Here is a 19,563-nt window from a genome sequence, read left to right as displayed (position 1 = left end):
ACTCGATGCTGAAGGGGGTGACGTCGGGAGGCTGATGGAAGCGGAGTAGTTCGTGAATGTGAAGTTATTGGTGGAGGATAGAGGGGTAGCTCTTTGGATGGGTGAGGAGTCTTGTCATGACTGTTGCCATTGACATCGTCTATCACTAAACGTTAAAATTATTTTTTCTCTTTATTTTTATATTTTCATCAATAAAACTAATATCATTAGACTAAATGAACTTAATTATTTTAATTTTATATTTATAGAGATGTAATGCATACTTTTAAAGTGTATGGACCGGAATGCTATATCAATTTTGTTCTTCATTATTTATAAACCATGTACAATAAAAAGAGACCGAGTAGATTCAAGCTAGATTTTGCCACTAAGACATTATCGATTGAATCCAAATAGCTCAAAGCATTGATTTTTTTGGGGCCAAGCTATGATTGGATTAAAATCAATTAATGTCAAATTTGGTCAACAGTGTTTTAAAGTTGACCCAACCTGATCTACTTTTTCGAAGGTTTGTTTCCTTTAGGTTTGAATTCGAACCCAATCCAACCCCAATTTATCCCTCATCTCATCGGTGGCCCCATTTCAACCGGGTTACATTTCAGCAACCGGACTCAACCCACCCATGTGTATACCTATATAAAACCCAATCCACCCCCAATTCAACCATGTTCTCCCCGTCTCATCGGTGTCCCCGCGCTCTGCCGACCCAAATCCGTAAACGAAACCCTCACCGCAGCCCGCTACTCTCTCCGTCACGATCACCAGCTTCAGGAACCTCGGCCGCCCTGCCGGCCCCGCGGCTCCATTCTCAGGTCCTCTTCGCACTACACCTCTTCTCTTTTATTCTCTTTTCCTGCGGTCCTCGAGCTGACACTCCGTTCCGCGCGCGCAGGACGATGGTGTCGCAGCTGGTCAAGCACGAACGCATCGAGACCACGGTCGCGAAGGTGATTTCTTCGAGCACTTGACCGTCTTTGCTGCCATGTCGTTGTTCGTTCACTTATCGTTTACCGCATGTTGTCAGGCGAAGCAAGTCCGGCGAATTGCTGATAACATGGTGCAGCTGGGGAAGGCATGTTTAAATTCTCTGCTTGTTGATTCTGATTCTTAGGGTCCTTGGTTTCGGATTCTCTGTAGCAGTTTCAAAATGCTTCATCGTATTAAAGTACGATTGGAAGCACAATGTTAGGGTAAATGATTCTCACAGAACTTTCGTAAGTTGATGGATGAATTTAAGGAGGATTTGGTAATACAAGCACAAGCACTTTGTTGTTTTTGATGAACTTTTTTTAATGATATTTTCTTGCTAAAATCTAAATGCTCTAGAGCATTTTTTTTGTCCTCAATTTGAGTGGTTTGTTCATCTCGGGATTTAACTGTTCCTTCTCGATAGTTTATTTATCTACTCCAAGCGATTATTTGGCAAAAAATTAGAATCAATGTGGACAAAGACTTGCTTGTCTTACCCCCAAGAAAATCATGCTTATATATGCCCATATATAAGCGATCAACTGTTCTTATATATATATGTTCATCAAGGAAACAAAGTCTTCTTTGCTTAAGTCAAATGCTGACCGATTCAATGCTTATGTTTATTTTATGTTCCATTAGTCTTCCCCCCTTTTTTTTTCTCTCATGATGTTTTACCTTATAGAAGCCTATTTCTTTGTTTTTTTAAGATTATGTTTTTAATGATTTGGAGCAGAATTTTTAAGTCTCATTTAGCCATTTTGGTAAAGGGGAAGACAATAACTACATTCTGTGTAAAACTACTTCAGTAATACCATGTATAAAGCCAGATTAAAAGCAACGTAGGAACACAAATAGCTGAAATATCCCTATCATGTGGGTGAGTATAAGATAGAGAAACTTAGCAAAGAATGCATCTTATACACATGCTCTTTTTTTTGTTCAAAGTTTGAGAAATCTACTTCATCTTCAGCAGAACTAAATAATGGGCCGTAAGTCTGGCATCTCTTATTGTCAAACCAATTGTTTCTGTATTTGCTTCATTTCTTTAATAATTTATTTATTAACTGTTCCCTAGTTTTGTAGATCTCATGATCAACATAACTAGAACCACATAGGTGGATATGGTCATTGTTTATTATATCAAGAGTTTGACTCTTTACAGGATACACTTCATGCTGCATGTGTGCTGCTGCTTTTGTTCGTGGTGATGATGTTCTTCATAAATTGTTCACAGAGCTTGCTTATCGCTACAAGTAAATGTTTGATCTATTCACCTTGTTTTGCCTGTTTCGTTGCTAGATTCGGTGAAAACTTTGTTATCAATATAAGGGACTGAGTAGGCGGATATGCAAGATTGCTTCGAACATTCATACGAATGGGGGATGCTGCACCAATGGCATATATCGAGTAAAGTTCTTTTTCTTGATTTGCTCATCTGAGAGATTATTTTAGTGTCAATATTAAGCACATGGTGTTTTCACTTTTTGTTCTTATATTGTTCATTCTCACACCATATAAAGGTATGAAATACATGTCCTGCATGATAATTTACTTGGCTGGAAAATTTATTATGTTTTGATTATCTCAAAGTGATTTTTTTCAATTTTGTTTATAGATTTTGTTCTAGTCATCATCTTTTCATTGTTTAAAATAATCTACCAGGTTTAATTTTCATCTAAATTCTAACCCCTACTTTTTAACAGGTGTTAGTTGAACTGTATCTTTGTTTCACGTTTTTGTTCAAATGAAAGTCTAAATGCTACCCGTTACATCAAAATATCCTGGATGGCTTCACATGCTCATTTAGATGTGTTGCTTATATGTTGATTATTTTTGGTTTTGAAGATCATAAAATGACTAGTTCATTTCTCTTCCAACCTATAACTAAGACACATTTTATAGGTTCACCTATATTATCTGTATGCTTCTGAGAGCTCCTTCTGATCCCCGATCAAAATCCAGTGCTAGCCAAATGCAAACGCTGCACAGAAAACTGATCCTTCTATTTCAATGTGGTTGCGGTGCAACTTCTTGCCATGGCCACAGGAGCATAAAATAGTAGTGATGGATCATGGTTAGGCCTTTTAATGCCCAAGTATTCGTACGTAACTATTGCAATGGCATCGGTGCATGGGCAGGCTATCTTGTTCATAATTGTAATAATTATGACACATCAATGACACATATCATTGTCATAATTGTAACAATTACGACAATGATATGGTGCAATCTCTAATGCTTTATTTCCAACTATGGAATGATGCAGCATCATACCAGATTTGAAGAACCAGCCAGATATGGTTCATGGTTGCTGGGACTGCTTTGAGTTTGTGTGTTTGCTCGATGAGAGAGGTTACTGGGCTCAGCCACCGCCATTATTAGCACCCATGGCAAGTGATTGTCCAATTAAATATTGTCCAAGTGTTAGTACCGTGAACTGACTCGGGTTTTCCACATCTAGAGCCCCCAAATCTATACCAAAAACGAACCATCAACAAACACATGAGATTAAACCAAGGAAATAATAGCTGATAAACAAGTGAAGACACCTGACGCGAGAATCTGATGAAACATGCAAATAGCAGATAAACCAGGTAATATACTTCATACAAGAAATCAAGCAGCAGGCAAGCCGCGGAACAAGTCCCGAACCAAGATAGACACTAGAACTACAATACAACGCTACACAAAACCAGACAGAGAGAGACACATGGGTACAAAGATACATGTACTTGTTTACAGCCACCCTCCTCGTTGAAACATCTGTGAAGGAAGCTATTCATCAATCCATCCTCAACCGTACAAAGACGTCTCAAGCACTCTTTGAACAAGGCATGATTTCCAAACAAACCCAGGACTACAAAGAACAAGCTTAGAAGCACTTCCGGTGGACAATTGCCGGACCAGATTCTTCGTATTCCCCCTTGGTAATCCACATCTGCAGATTTAAGCAAACGAGGTGGTCAAATAGAGTATAGATAGATCAGATCCGTTGCATGGCTTAAACTAAGATGTATAAAGCTTTACCTGCTGGAAGGTACTGAGGGAGGCAAGGATGGAGCCTCCTATCCAGACACTGTATTTCCTTTCGGGTGGGGCAACCACCTTTATCTTCATGCTGCTTGGTGCAAGCGCTGTGATCTCCTTGCTCATGCGATCGGCAATACCAGGGAACATTGTTGATCCACCGCTAAGCACAATGTTGCCATACAGATCTTTCCTGATATCCACATCACACTTCATAATAGAGTTGTATGTTGTCTCATGAATTCCAGCGGCTTCCATGCCAATCAACGATGGCTGGAAGAGCACCTCCGGGCACCTGAATCTCTCAGCCCCAATCGTGATAACCTGCCCATCGGGAAGTTCATAGCTTTTCTCCACAGCAGAGCTAGTCTTGGCAGTCTCCAGCTCCTGTTCATAGTCAACAGCAACGTAGGCAAGCTTCTCCTTGATGTCCCTTACGATTTCCCGTTCTGCAGTGGTAGTGAATGAATAACCCCTCTCTGTCAGGATCTTCATCAGGCAATCCGTGAGATCACGACCAGCAAGATCCAAACGAAGAATGGCATGAGGTAGAGCATATCCTTCATAGATAGGAACGGTATGGCTGACACCGTCACCAGAATCAAGCACAATACCTGTCAAAATGGCATTTAGCTTGGGCATCTCAGTTGAAAATAAAAAGAATGACCAACTCCATCACATCAGGCAAGCGATCACAAGATACTAACCAGTAGTACGGCCACTGGCATAGAGCGAAAGGACTGCCTGAATAGCAACATACATAGCTGGTACATTGAAAGTTTCAAACATTATCTGGGTCATCTTTTCCCTGTTTGCCTTTGGGTTAAGAGGGGCTTCGGTGAGCAGTATTGGATGCTCCTCAGGAGCAACACGGAGCTCATTGTAGAAGGTATGGTGCCAGATCTTTTCCATGTCATCCCAGTTGCTGACAATTCCATGCTCAATCGGATACTTCAGGGTGAGGATACCCCTCTTGGACTGTGCTTCGTCACCAACATAAGCATCTTTCTGGCCCATCCCAACCATAACACCTGTGTGACGAGGTCGGCCTACAATGCTAGGGAAGACTGCCCTAGGTGCATCATCACCAGCAAATCCAGCCTTTTGACAAAATAAACACAAGACTCATTTCAATTTGTAAACCAAATGCTGAAAAAGAAAGAACCGTTGCTCATCTGCAACAAGTACAAACTAACCTTGACCATTCCAGTTCCATTGTCACAAACAAGTGGTTGAATATCCTCTGCGTCGGCCATTTCTTATAAATCTGTGAAATGCAAGTGAGAAAGGAGCTTTCTGATTAGGACAAGAAAGACTTTTTTTGTCCTTTATCGAGACTAGTTTCATAAGATAGAACCTTGAAGTCATCTAGAATCTGTGTTCAAGCACATCATACAAAAGAAAATAATCATACTAAAAAGTTATATAAGCAAGACATCATATTAGAGATGACAGCCATCCGAGTTCATTAAGGTACATCGTGGTATAAAGCCGCCAGATACATGAGATGAAAAAACTTACTTCAAATGGGAAAGCAATAAAAAGCTGTCATGGGATCTTTTAAATTTTTACCACTCTTGTTAAATTGCAAAAGTGTCCTACAAAATAAGAAGGAACTTCATTTCAAATCTGAAAAGTTCCAAATATTTCACGGAAGTATCTAACCCGTATGCAATGCATGTACATATATGTCACAGTAAGGGTATTGCATCACGGAAACTTGCAAAATAGTGCATATACATTGACCCTCCGAGGCCTTATAGTGGCTGGAGACTCGTGCATTGGGCCATCCTTAGTCGGGGAATGAGCAGAAATCCCCAAAACTTTTAATATTTACTCATTGACTTAGGTTCCCTAAACATGCTAAAATAATCCAAAGGCATAGTTCAGCTATATCTTGAACTAGTACTGTTATTCCACAAGAAAGAATTAATTTTGATACTACGATTCAAAATAACACCCCAGATGGTGGAAATTCCATTCCCAAGGTCGTTCAGTTGATGCATTCCAAGTTGAGCTACAAGGCCAGATCCAACATAAGCACTAACAAGATAAGATACAAATAGGATACGAGAGGTTAGAATCCTTAGATTCAATGCTCAATAAGGAACAAAAAAGGCCAGTGTGTGAAAATGAGCATCAATTAATTTACACACGACTAACAACTGAAATATCGATGAGACAAAGAAGTTCCTACTGGATATAAGTGAGCTGCTATTCCCAGATCAAAGCAGCCTTTAGTTCCAGAACGTTAAACCAAAACTACTGGAAAAGATAGATCCAACGATCCAACTAAAACATTAGCAAGGATTTGAAGAACACAACCGTTTGACGGCCAAAACATACTAGATCGCGTCCGATCAACCGATCCGAACACAAAAGCCCAAGATCTGAAACGATCTGGCATAGCGATGGTATCCAACCATCACAGTGCTCCCGATTCACTCGGGTAAGGAGAAGATTCCAAGATCTGGCCCGCGCGAGCCACAAACGTGCAAAGACAATCACAATAACACACGAAAGAACAGAACAAGAAGATCGAGAGACTGCGAGCTGACCTCGTCGAAGAGTGCAATCCAGACGAGATTTGACCTCCGCGAGAGATCGTAGGAAGGGTTGGTGACGAGCGAGAAAGGAGCTCTCCTCACCCAAACCAAGAAATGGCACGGGGGAGATGAGGTCGGTGGCCCCTTTTATAGGCTGAGATGGACCGGTCCATTTCCGGCCCAAAGGTCTTTAAACAGCTCCTAAATAGGCCTTCCACAATCAGCCCATTGGATTTGAAGCTTTATGGGAAAAGTATTTCTTTTTTTCCTCTCCTTATTGCTTATTAATTTAGAAAGATTAGTAATTAACCTTTCTATCCCAATTATGTGCCATTATATTCACAACCATGCTTGTAAGTTGGAAATTTTTTTATTTTTTTATATAAAATAATTAAAAATTATAATATGCCTCGAAGCAATTCCAACTTGTTACAAAATAAATTTTACGGTTTAATAGGTAACATAATTGAACCCATGAATTTAATCCAAGTTGAGTACAAAAAATTTTGCTTCAAAATGAAACATATTTTTCTATTACTTTCTTTAGATTGTGTTAAAATTGTTAGGGAAGGAATCACATAGAGGTGTGTCCCAAGAGAGAAAAGGTGATCAATGGATTTTATTGTTTGCATATCACAAAATGGGATGAACTAGTAATTGCTTTGTGTGCATGCATAACATGTTGCGTAGGTCAAATAGAAACATTTGCTTAGAAAGATTCAATGAGAGAATACTTTCGCAATTGTCCAAAGCGATTGAATTAAAAAAAAATGTTATTATTTAGTTGTTGTAAATTATGTTTCTAAATACCTATTTATTTTTTGTATTAGAACACAATTGATGATTTTTTTATTATAACTAGAAGAGCCAACTTGATTTCCACTACTGCATGTTCATTGCATGTGAGTGGGGCCCTTTTTTTTTTTGTTTACTTTATTTCATGCCAGTTATGAAATCTGATCATTTCATGTGCATAATTAATGAATGGACAGTCTGATCCATACATTCTCTCATTATTAAAATATGAAAAAGTAAAACAACATGATATTTCTATTTTCCTTCCACTGTCGATTTTGTCTTTCATTCATTGAGTACACACATTTTCTAGTATAGCCCACATTAAATATTATAACCTTATATTTTTTTCAAAAAAATTATTATTTCAAAATTCTCCTTAAAAAATCTCCATCTTGAAATTAAAATAGAAGGTAAAAAAAAATACTTACGAGATATTAAACTAAATGTATTTCTTTATAGGTGTAGAATAACAATCTAAACTAAGAGATTTTATCTTTAAAATTATATCTAATCAATTTATCTAAAAGATAAAAGAATAAAATGTTAAGATCTTTCGAAAGATAATTTTTTAAATCTTAACACTCTCCATTAAGATATACTTTTGAAGTTAAATTTGAACTTGTGATTTTTATCTTTGCTCTTAATGTCATGTTTTTTTGCAAATAATATGATCTGCATTTAAAACCACTGCCAGTCCACCTAAATTTTGTTGCCAAAGCCTTCATCGAATAATATATGCATACATTAGAGGACGCAGAAATTGTCTGACCTGCAGCTTGCGTTCAACGAGAAAGCTGCACTTCAACGGACTCACTGTCGCTGCACAGAGATTATGAATTCTGCTCCGCTAGAAGTTGAAATCACGTGAAGTTGCCAGTGATTATTCAGTCTACCGTTGCATCCCTAGATTGTTCTAGCCGTTAAGTTCTCTCTCTCTCTCTCTCTCTCTCTCTCTCTCTCTCTCTCTCTCTCTCTCATACATTCATGTTAGTATTCACTTGTTCAAAACGACGCCTTTGCTCTTCGAGGAAATGAAGGGAGTCAACTTCCCCTGTGCATCCCCAGCATCAGCAGCAATATGCACCAGCGTAGGCCGAAGGTCCATGGTCCGAGGCAGCACCGGAAGGGCCATCGACCGCCACACGCCTCACCTGGGAGATCCGCGGCGAGCAAAGGCTGCTCTCAACTCCGTGTCTCATGCTCCCACCAGGACAAAATCCCACTTCCAAACGAGCAGGGAGAGTCCGAGAGAACCAACTGGCCGCAGCAGTCATCCGGGCTCCTCACGAGGTTTACTGGACGACGACGCATTTGATGTGTTCCCCAGCGTGGGGACTGCTGCTCCTGTTACCTCAGCAGACCCGTCCTCGCTTCAGGGTGCCAAGAAAGATGAATCCGCCGTCTTCAAGCCACCACCATCTCCTCCTGCTGCCTCGAAGGAACAGGTTTGAGAGACTGCGTTCCGTGTTAGTATTCTTCTGACTTGCTGTGATCGTAGTAAGTTAAGATGGGGGTGTTTTCGAAGGTCGTGCATTTGAGGGTGTCTTTGCACTGCAAATGCTGCGAAAGGAAGGTCAGAAAGCACGTCTCCAAGATGGAAGGTGAGAGCACAAGTTCGACCCGGTCAACCTTTCTTTGTTCATGGTTTTCAACGTGCTGTTAGCTTAAGGATTTTGTTAAGCAAGGCTACACTAATTTGGGAAAGCAGGCGTGGCATCATTCAACATAGATTTGGCGACAAAGAAGGTGACGGTGATGGGAGAAGTGACGCCGCTGGGAGTTCTAAGCAGCGTCTCCAAGGTTAAGAACGCGCAGCTCTGGCGATCGCCGCCACGCTCGTCACCTTCCTCTCGGTCAAAACTCGCGTCTCTTGGGCGCCGGTAGAGGTACGGTGTGGGGGTGGGGTGGGGGATGTGTGAAAGTAATTGAAGGGAAGATTATGATTCTTCTCTTCATCTTATCAATTTCCTATCTGTTGTTTCCTTGGAAAGTATGCTGGTCAGTCTAATTAATTTAGTCTGTGCACGACAAGACGAGACAAGGCTGCAGTTAAGATCCTGTTCCTAAAATGGTGAGCTTAACAAGATTTCTGTTCCTGCTTGTCCATTTGGTTTGAGGACTCCCCTGTCCTCTTCATTGGTTTTAATATCAAACCTACTCCCAACAGTCTGCAATTAACCAGCAAGCAAAGCCGAATAGCGGTTGTTCAAAATGTCATGTCGAGAAGTGATTGGGAATTTGCAGGTGATCATGTAAATTCTAAATGGAAAGAAAGCAATAAAGAATTCAAAGGGTTTGATAAATGCATGAGATTAGGCATTACGTTTAATATCAAATGAACAATTGAACACCTTCATCACTCAGCTGTGTAAAAATGTGCATTATATAAGGTACAACTGCTTTTGGATCCTTTCTGATCTTTGTAGAACTCACATTTGGGGAATGGCAGCAAACTGTTCTTGAGAAGCTTTGCCTTGTTCACCTCTGTGACTTGGATGAAGTGAAAACTAAGCAGGTGATTTCAACATGACTCTTTAGGGCGATAAGCTACAAAAGAGTACAAGCTATAAGTATAAAGATTAAAATGAACAAGACAGGGACCATTTCTTTACAGGTTATCCTCAACATTATTTGCCGACCACTGACCTCAGGGGAGGGAGTAAAGAATCCTCGAATAGTCATCGCTAATTTACAAATGTAAATAGCCCCTTAATAGAACGATAGTAACAAGTTTGCTTGTTTGAATCAAATGAACCAAATTACCGCCTGGCTGGCCGCTGATAAAAATGGTGGAATCGTTAGTCACCAGGAACTGCAGTAAAAGGTTGAGGCATGCTATTTTGATGGACTAGCCCTCGATGTTTGGCAATGGCATCTTCCAATAATTCCAAGAATTATATTCCTCCTGCACAACAGAGCAAAAGATCAATTATCCGAAAGATTGATTAACTGTAAACGCATAATGCATTTAGATTAAAAATGCAAGTGCTAGACCATCGTTCTTTGACTCTTTTTTCTAGTAGAATGTTCGGCATAATTGCCATACACAGGATCATCAATCCTTTATGAATGAATACACACCTGCTCAACCAAAGAAGTGGGTGGAAACATATCATTCACCAGGGTATGCAAGGAGGTATAAGATTTCACATCAATGCAGTGATTGATTGCCACTTCACCCTGTCATTAAGAAATAACATCAATAGGACCATGCCATAGTAAATATTCCTTGCGAACATTAAAGTTGTAGAGCAGCACAGCTACCTTTGGGTTTATGATGAATATCTTTCCTTTGGGAATCCCAATTTTTCTGTAGCTGAGCTCATCAGTGTCTCTGTTCCCAAAGCCCGCATAAAATGGGTTGTAATCAGAAGGAAAAAGTGCTTTAATATCCTGCAAAGGGAAAAGACCTAATCAACAAACTTGAGTTTGATATTATAAAGGAAAATGTAAATTTCTGAGAAAATCTCTGAATCCATTCCGCTAATAAAACAATTATAAGTAATTGACAACTCCCATGCTTAGAGAACTACAATGGCATCTTATGTAACTCTAGCATTTAACAAGAATAATTTATGAACTATGGTGTCTTGGACAAGATGAACGATAGTTTACCCAGATTCTTTCAACAACAATGGCATCTTTCAACTTGTGTTATCATTCTAGAATTTGATCTGTGAAAAAATCCAAGTGGAGAATTTAAAGTTTCTCTCTCTTAAACTCATGCCAATATATTAAGAAAGTAGTTTACTGATAGAACACCAGTCAACTATGTAACTTGAAATGTTTACCCAGTTTAAGTGTGATTCAGTTGTGCACCAGAAGGATTTCTGGTCATGGATAACAGAAGAATGAGACTGTCCCTCTTATACTAGAAATTAGCTAGAGGAGACCTATCTAGTCTTGTCTGATGTTATGTATACCATTATTTACAGACTCGATAGGCAGTCAATAGAATTCCAAATTTCTAGACTTGTAGTGATAAAGGATGTTCCTTATAATTTTCTCCTAGCTAAATATCCAGATGAACCATGCATGCCATTGTTGTAAATCATTTTGGTGGTCATGCATGCTGGGGAAATATAAGTTCACTTCTTGTTGAACTGATTCTACATGTTTGTCTCATATAAAGAAGAAACAGAAGATGCATATCTATTAGGGAAAATAATTACCTCCAAACATGCAATCTTGAACTCATGAGGCGCTCTACGTATAACTGTCAAAGTTATAATCCGGGAATTAGGAAAATGGAATAAAAGATCCAACACCGTAGTATTGATTAGTGGTAAAACTTTATAGTCTTCAATAATGGTGGACAAAAAATGCTTGGTTAGCCTTTTCTATACATGTTCAACAAAAATTGAACAAAAGAAAAATACCAATGCATACAGTCAACATATCATCTAAATACAAGTAAAATCTATTCATAGCAGAAACTGTTGAAGATTGCCTGTGGCAGAGTCAGCTGCTTGGATGAGACTCTAATAGAACTGTTGCTTGATTAACAGTTCACGAGAATCAATGTCTTTGAGCCATTTCAACTTGTGAGGGAAGAGCTTAAAATTTGAAGTAAATGACTATAGATCTTTAACAAAAATTCCATTGCCACAAACAAAATCTTCAAGATAGGAAAAAACCAATTTACCTTCTCTATAAAGCGAAGGGAACAATCCATCAGGTGAAATTACAACAGGCCCATTAGGTAATGCTTTCCCATCCTGAAAATAGTTAGAGATTCAGAGAATATTGATTTAGCATAATTATGATAATTTAATGACAATTAATTGTGAACCAAAAATTGTTGGAAATAGAAGTAAGCCCTTTCACACAAGGAGCCAATGCATTTATTACAATCAGGCACATGATAAAATATTCTACATAGTTAGACCCAGGTATTGAAGTGATCATGGTTATACCTGTTTAAGATTGAGAAGAAAACTTCTAGTAAGATATGCCTGAACAATAGCCCTTGCACTCAGGAATAGCAGTTGATAGCCATTTTCCTGGTCAAGAATGAGACAAAGGCATCATTTTATATGTTACATAGCACAAAGTATGTGCTTATTCCATTGCAAAAAATAACAGCAGAATAAACATATGTCCATATCTGTGGCAAATACATTTTCTGACCAAAAGAAGCAGCAGGCAAATATATACTTCAGAGAGTGTCAAATCATCCTAGAGAGATTTCCAGTTAAGAGCGATACTATACTGTAAATTAAGAAAAATGAACCTAAAGGCAAAACAAACAGTACTAACATGAGAAAACTCTGAACAAACATTATTATTATTATTATTATTATTATTATTATATATATATATATATATATATATATATATATATATATATATATATATATATATATATATAAACACACACACACACACACTAAAGTTAAGAGTCCATTTTAAGAGAGTCGGTAGTGGTGCAAATAAGTTCAGAAAACAATTACTACTAAGAGATCTTGATTCAAAGATTGACAAAATTTTAAGTATGTAAAGAATTTTGAAAGATATATAACAACCAAAAAGATGCAAAAGAGTGTAAGGATGATAAGATTCAAGGCTTATGATAATTTTTACAATAAACTTAGTACTAAGGATGAGGAAAATAATATTTTCCAAATTGCTGGTCTATTTCCGTGAATATGGTACACTGAAGCCGAAACAGACAGCAGTATTGCTGGGTGAGGGGTGAACAAGAAAGAAGACTAAGAAGAACAAAGAAGGAAGAGGAAGAAAAGGGGTGAGGAGGTGATGTACCTAGCGACTGGCAAAAGGTGGTCAAGATGAGATACTCACAAGGACCTACACATCCAAGTCAGTCAGACTAGTGGAGACTGGCCAAACCATGCCAAACTGTATGAAGTTGAAAATCCTTGTGATAATTACTAGCAGAACTAAAACAGTATCCACTATGGAAATTTCTGGTGCTTCAAAGAGTCGAAACATACCAAAATGGTTCCATAAGTTGTAATGAGAGAAGATGAAAGATGAATAAGACTCAATGCAAAGTTAGCATAATAAATTGGAACTCGGTTTGCAATGGTAGCAAAAGCAAACTAATCTACAAAATGCTTTATAATCCAACCCTTGTTTCTTTGCTTCTTCTATTGCATTCAAAATTTTTAACACAATAAAGACTCACTTATGTAAACATATTCTTAGCACATTGATTTTTTATGAAAGAAAACCAATTCAAAACCATTTATTAGGTAGATACAAAGAGAGCCTATAGAAAAACAGCAAGAGCCCATACACAAACTTCTCAAATTAGTGCATAGCGTGTAACCTTTATTGCAGAAAAAAGTCCAGCTACCCCAGATTGAGTCCAATCCCTTCCAACCAGTGGCATGAACTGTCCTAGAACATCGGACCTAAAATATGCAAAATGAAGTACTCCATCATATCATTCTGAAATTACAAACTAGCTCATAAAATTAAAGGTAAAATGCATGAAATCAAGACATAATACACAAGATAATCACCCTTTATAAAACCGCAGCTAGTTGGAGTGAAAACCATGATCAAATGTAGTTATGGAATTCCTATAAAATGTTAAAGTTTAGAATGAACCAATGGTTGATAAAGGCCCATGCAGTCTATTCCCATCACAATGGATACAGAATCAGATAATAGGTGCCTAATAAAACCTTTCCTTACGGCCTTTGAGATTTGAACAAATCACATCTGCACAATTCAAAATTTGGGGAACTAATTCTTAAACTAATATGGGATTTAAATTTAAGAGCAATAACTTTAGTATGATGATCAGCTAAAAGCAAATAATTGCCTGGAAACTTCTTATATCATATCTACACTATAGGAGAACACAAAATGGGAACTGATACTGAAACTTATGCTTAGCCCTGATTGACCCTGATTTACATAGAAGCATGCTACGTTGAGTTTCATAGAAGCATACTGATGTACTTTTCTTTTCTTTTCTTTCCTTATGTATGTGTTGGATGTGAGGGCTATAACTTAAGCTCTAATGTCTATTATTTCCAGAAATTCTTCATAAAAGCACCTATGCAACAGTATTGATAGCCATCCGAAGTTGTTGCCACGAGATAGAGAGTTCATAACTAGGTACCTTATTGGGTCTTTCATATAGTTCCACTAAGAACTGTTGGAATTTTTTATTGGAAGCGAAGAATGTATCTATTCCAGCATTAACCAGTTTTTTTTTTTTAAGTCACTGACCTTCAGAATTTTTGCAGTAATTTTATGTATTTTCCTTAAAATTTCAAAAGAGATGTTGGGATTTTGATCATGTGTAATCAAAGCCAGCTAAAGTATCTTACCTTCGCACCGGATGCTAGTTAAGAAATAGCACAACAACAACTACAATTTCATGGATGATTCCTCTCTCAGCAATTGGAAGCAGCAGGAACATCATCTGAAGTAACTTTTCCATGATTGCCAACTGCTTGATCGACTTAAATAAACAACAAAATGCTTAATTCTGTAGCGTGTCAAGCTTGTTGACCAAAAAAAAGTTGAATGAACATAAACATTTGAAGTTCCAGACTATGCCTATTAAACACCTAACAAAATCCTGAACGGAAATTCTAACCCTCTATGTTAAGTCACAAGATTGTCTATTGTAGACCGTATAGGATAAAGTAATTAAGATAATTTAGAAGTTATATCGTTCTACAATGTACATTTCAGTGTTAGCTGGAAGTTCGCTAGTATATTCCATGGTAGTATTAGCATATACTTATATGTATAGGTCATCTAGAACTACAACTAGGCAAATGAAGGTTCTTACTTTGTAATTGTTCCATCCACATCAGATATTACTATTCGTGCATTCCACCTCCACAAATAAATGTGTGCATCAACCTGTCAAAGTAGCCTGATCAAATGACTGGATCAAATTTATAGAAGCACTTGACAACCAAAGATCCATTAAAATAACATAAAACCTGTTGCCTCCCTAAAACTCTGGTAGAGAAACTAAAGGCTATCATATTCTGTCCCTCCTTTAAATTTAAAGAAGCAATCTGCTCATTTGTAGGAATATTTGTCCGAAAATATTGCTTGCGAGGAGACTGGTTCATGTTACCATTTGCTACTTTTTCTGCATTTGGACTTTGCAATCCAGACTCTGAATCAACAAAAAGGTCCTCATTAGATGAGTTGCTATTGCTATGCTGAAGAGACCTGTACCTCCTAAATGGAATTGGCCACAGTCTCCATCTGCGACTGGAGGAAGGCGAGACTCCTATTGCATCCTCTTTCAACTTTGCTGCATCCTCATGTTCAACAGGTATGCAGTCTTTTGGTTCAATTGAAATGTTTAGATCAAATACAGCCTTTCCAAGTATGATATGAGCAGCTTTATCCCAATGCAAATACTTGTTTCCACATCTGACAACAAGATTACCATTCTTAATAATGGATGAACCAGATGCCTCGAACTCTTCTTCAGATATACGATGTGCTTCAAAGAATTCCTCAGCAGAATTGCGACCCATACCAGGATGTAATAAGTTTCCACAAAGTGAAATTTCAAAACCTGTAGAGGATTGTGAATGAGTGACTGACAGAGCAAAAACAAATCATTACAAGGCCACGGAGTGAAAAAAAGGACCTAACTATTGATCCATATTGTTGTTATCCACTTACCCAACCCAGATATGTTACTTTCCATACAATGACTCTCCGTTGGATGGCATTCTTCTTCAGCAGCAGAACCACTAGGAGATGTTTGAAATTGTTCTTCATCATTAGTTACTGAATGGACAGAAGTAGTTGCACTCTCCTGTCGGGTAGTTTCAATGCTCAGGATCTTCTCATCAGAAATGACATATTCAATGTTCTCTACCATTAACCTCTGCGAGCATGATAAATCATAACCCTGATTCTGAGTCTGAGGAGTCAAATGTCGCTCAACCTCATCATCTTTCCATGTAGTGTCAACATTGTCATTGTCTTTCATATCTTCTGTTTTTGTCGTCAAGGTTTTTTGCGCATCAGACCTGGAGTTAGGATAATCGTTAATCGTAGGATCCTGGACTGTGATCATTATGAAAGAAGAAAATTTTGAGAATACCTGGACGCATCTTTTGCATCTAAGGACACATCTTGAGAATCAACATCCTCGGTATGTGACATAAAATCCAAACAGCTCTGAAATGTGTCATTTTTTCTCAGACCTGCAACAAGATCAGTAACATCACCCACTTTATAAGCCTCTTTATCAGATATAGGATTTTCTATACGTGCACTAGGGACTTCCAGCTGCTGCTCAGAAGCATCTTTGTCTTTCACAGTTGATCCATCCAGATCACCAAACAAACCAGATTCCCATGCATCTCCTCTGCCACTGAATTCTTTGGTGGATCCTTCACCAGGTCCAAGGTGAAACTGAGGCGTATCCAATTGCACATTGTCTGTGGTCTCTTTATTCGACGAGATTGGTGCAGTCAGAATGTGCCCATCTACACTGATCAACACCATCTCTGAATTAGAGTCATTTGATTCTTTAACCATATCTTCCACCTCGTCAAGGCTCCCATAGTGGTAATTGCTAAACCCTGAGGACCCAGCTGAACCATTCGGTGAAGCTTGTTCATCTTGAAACATGTAAGACTGCTCATCACTTATAGCAATTTCCCCCTTTTTTGTGTCAAAATCATTCTTCTGATCAACGACATTACTGTCAAAATCAATGCTTGGTCTCGAATTTAAAGTGTCGGATTCACCTATAACCTGACTGCTCGATCCTGCATCGTCACTTCCTGGCACAACCTCTCTCATGAAATAGGCCTGCCCAGAATTATCAAGATACATATGGAAGTTCGCTTCAACGCCATTGACGGAGATCGTAACGACCTTCTCAGCACCTTTTAGAACACCTTGGAACTTCCCAAACCGGACATACCACGGTGTACTGCGGTAGGTACCATCCTCTTGCTGGACAACAATGACATCGACAGCGCCACCAAAAGGGTGGAAAGGGGTTGCCACCGAGTAAACGCCTTGAGAGATGAGGCTTCCAACTCTTCCCACCACATTCATCTCGAACAACGCTAGAAAAGACTAGTGCATAATCTGTAGCTTTCGAGAACGCAAATTTGAAGAAAATCCTCTTAACCAGCTCGCCAAATATCAAGATTGGATGATCAAACAGATTCCATTAAACTAAGCCTAACTTTGCTCCTTATAGGTGGTGTCCTACCTCCACAGATGCTGACATTCTGCCAAATTCTGAGACAATTAATTGGTTTATTGTGTGTTAGACCAAATTCTCGAATATTACATATCAAGAATGCAGCAAATCGTAATCTAAATAAATTAACACAAATAAAAGATACATTTTTCTCCATCAACTCCCAGTAAAATTCTCATTTTGCTCTCCACCGTCTGCCAATTAGAAACCCAACACAAAACGAGATAATTGCCAACGTAGGACGAAGAAAAAGAAACCCTAGCAAAATCCTAACCTCGTTATTGCAAATCAAGAAGAGCCCCATTCACCAAAATTCGTTCTCACCGATGAAATCAAACAATTGAGACCAAAAAATATGAACGTGACGAAATCGAATCAACGATTTAATCCCGGAAACATGAGCTAAGAGATTGAAGAATCAAAGAATTGATCCAAGCGAGTACGAAGACGAATCGAAAACGAACGAGCCAAAGAAGACGATTGCTGACCAGGCGAAGAGAACGCCGCGCGGGCCGTTGGCATCGATTCTTTAACTACGTCGGTACCAAATCTTCGGATGCGGCGATCGGATGATGATTCCGCAAACGCACGCATACAAAGATCCGTTCGTTAGCCCCTCGCTCGGACGATCGGCTCTATCTCGTACGAGCTCCGGAGCCGATGGTGGGCGAAACGAGACGCGCTTGAGCTAAAAAGGGACGCCCGGCGGTGTCCGCAACCCGTTCCGTTCCCTTCCCGTTCTTATCCGATGAAACCGGAGAAAATTTCTTTCACATAACCCCCTCCAAGAAAACTACGTTTAACTTCGAGTCCCCATTATACTTTGGCTTATCACAATAACGGCGTCCCCCTCGCGTGGCGGAGAACGTGCGCGGGCTGCATAAGAGCCGAAGCGTTTTCGGCATTGTTTATTTGGGAGAACGACAACACGTGTACGGCACGTGTAGGATGCTCCCCCCTCGTTCTCCCCGCCGAAGGGAGTGGAGACATGTGATACGGTAGGATTTTGTGCGGTTGCATGATGATGATGATGATATACAAAATATGCGTCACATGGGTAGAAGCCATGCTTGCGTGTCACCGACCAGATCCATGAAATGCTTGACCCCATCACCTTGACACGCTTAAGCTTCATCGCACACGTTTATGTCGTGCCCTACTAAAGTACTTCATTAATTGGTGTTTCAGTTGTGTTGATAGTGATGTTGTACTAAATAAACCACTAACAATTTTCTATTTTGTAAGTTCGTCCGACTCCTATAAGGATTATTGTAATTTAATCTTCTTTGATTTGATCAAATCCAATTAGATTCATGTCGGTCTCCTTAACGTACAAACATTGTATAATTGCTATAATGTTACCTCTTTGGTTTTTTTTTAATGCATCAGAACCCCCCCAAGAAAAAAAACCGAACCGTCGACCGATTTGGTCCACCAATTTAGGCTATTTGAGTTTTAGAATAAGTGAAATGCCCGTAATTAAATTCTCCAGTGGTGTATCGCATGTTTGATTTTATGTATCTTTTTCAGTTGGATATTAATCTCTATTTTCAAATATAATATTTTTTTTATTTTCTTGATTTGCATTATTTTCTATTCCAGATTTGGTTCCTTAATTAGATGTTTGAGTCTTCAAATATTTGAAATGATATTTTTTTCAATTATTTTCAAATGCCTCTAAATTCTAACTAACTCTTTTTTATTGTAAGGATAACATATAAAAAAATTATCGTATCCTCTTTTTACTATTGATAAGGAATATTTCAGGTCCCAACCACGTCGCAACCGGTACCATATCATGCCCTCGTCAAGTCAGCATGAGTACTTTCACTTGACAAGCCAGGATCTGTACCAAGACGCCCCTCGATATATCCCGTCCCAAGAAGCTCTCGGTCGTATGGCATCATTACATGCATTCCAGGATGACGATCGTGCACATATACCACCTCGCCCCTCAGGAATCGATCGCCACACCAAACCCACATACGACCAATCCTCGTACAGTAGTATAAAGAGCTCCTGACCGACATCTAACCA

General features: G+C 38.8%; 3 protein-coding genes across 5 annotated transcripts; 1 reads left to right on the top strand and 2 right to left on the bottom strand.

Annotated features, from left to right (window-relative positions):
• Positions 1-468: 468 nt before the first annotated feature.
• Positions 469-9,509, top strand: LOC103991805 (protein SODIUM POTASSIUM ROOT DEFECTIVE 3-like). Of its 2 annotated transcripts, XM_065116770.1 has the most exons (7): positions 469-812; positions 893-947; positions 1,025-1,072; positions 2,272-2,379; positions 8,119-8,788; positions 8,869-8,944; positions 9,052-9,509. In XM_065116770.1, the coding sequence occupies exons 5-7, from the start codon at positions 8,375-8,377 to the stop codon at positions 9,225-9,227; spliced, it is 666 nt and encodes a 221-aa protein (XP_064972842.1). In that variant the 5' UTR covers positions 469-812; positions 893-947; positions 1,025-1,072; positions 2,272-2,379; positions 8,119-8,374; the 3' UTR covers positions 9,228-9,509. The 2 variants fall into 2 exon arrangements, with proteins under 2 accessions (XP_064972842.1, XP_064972843.1); XM_065116771.1 differs by having other exon boundaries at positions 1,025-2,379.
• Positions 3,536-6,702, bottom strand: LOC135616980 (actin-101-like). The gene is made up of 5 exons (XM_065116769.1): positions 6,558-6,702; positions 5,196-5,266; positions 4,707-5,100; positions 4,000-4,613; positions 3,536-3,910 (listed from the first exon to the last, which is right to left on the bottom strand). The coding sequence occupies exons 2-5, from the start codon at positions 5,253-5,255 to the stop codon at positions 3,845-3,847; spliced, it is 1,134 nt and encodes a 377-aa protein (XP_064972841.1). The 5' UTR covers positions 5,256-5,266; positions 6,558-6,702; the 3' UTR covers positions 3,536-3,844.
• A 382-nt stretch (positions 9,510-9,891) lies between the features above and the next one.
• LOC135616978 (phosphatidate phosphatase PAH1-like) lies at positions 9,892-18,317 on the bottom strand. 2 transcript variants are annotated; one of them, XM_065116768.1, is made up of 12 exons: positions 18,015-18,316; positions 16,408-17,564; positions 15,981-16,333; positions 15,278-15,870; positions 15,121-15,194; positions 13,636-13,720; positions 12,260-12,346; positions 11,989-12,061; positions 11,516-11,559; positions 10,608-10,736; positions 10,425-10,523; positions 9,892-10,248 (listed from the first exon to the last, which is right to left on the bottom strand). In XM_065116768.1, exons 2-12 carry the CDS (start codon positions 17,373-17,375, stop codon positions 10,192-10,194), a joined length of 2,562 nt encoding a protein of 853 aa, XP_064972840.1. In that variant the 5' UTR covers positions 17,376-17,564; positions 18,015-18,316; the 3' UTR covers positions 9,892-10,191. The 2 variants fall into 2 exon arrangements, 1 of the variants encoding a protein (XP_064972840.1); XR_010488559.1 differs by lacking the exons at positions 9,892-10,248; positions 11,516-11,559 and having other exon boundaries at positions 10,503-10,523; positions 18,015-18,317.
• Positions 18,318-19,563: the final 1,246 nt, after the last annotated feature.

This window comes from Musa acuminata, chromosome BXJ2-7, assembly GCF_036884655.1.
Source record: "Musa acuminata AAA Group cultivar baxijiao chromosome BXJ2-7, Cavendish_Baxijiao_AAA, whole genome shotgun sequence".
Lineage (NCBI taxonomy): Eukaryota > Viridiplantae > Streptophyta > Magnoliopsida > Zingiberales > Musaceae > Musa > Musa acuminata.
Note: the sequence above shows the minus strand (reverse complement) of the source record. Positions and strands in the feature narration are given on the sequence as shown.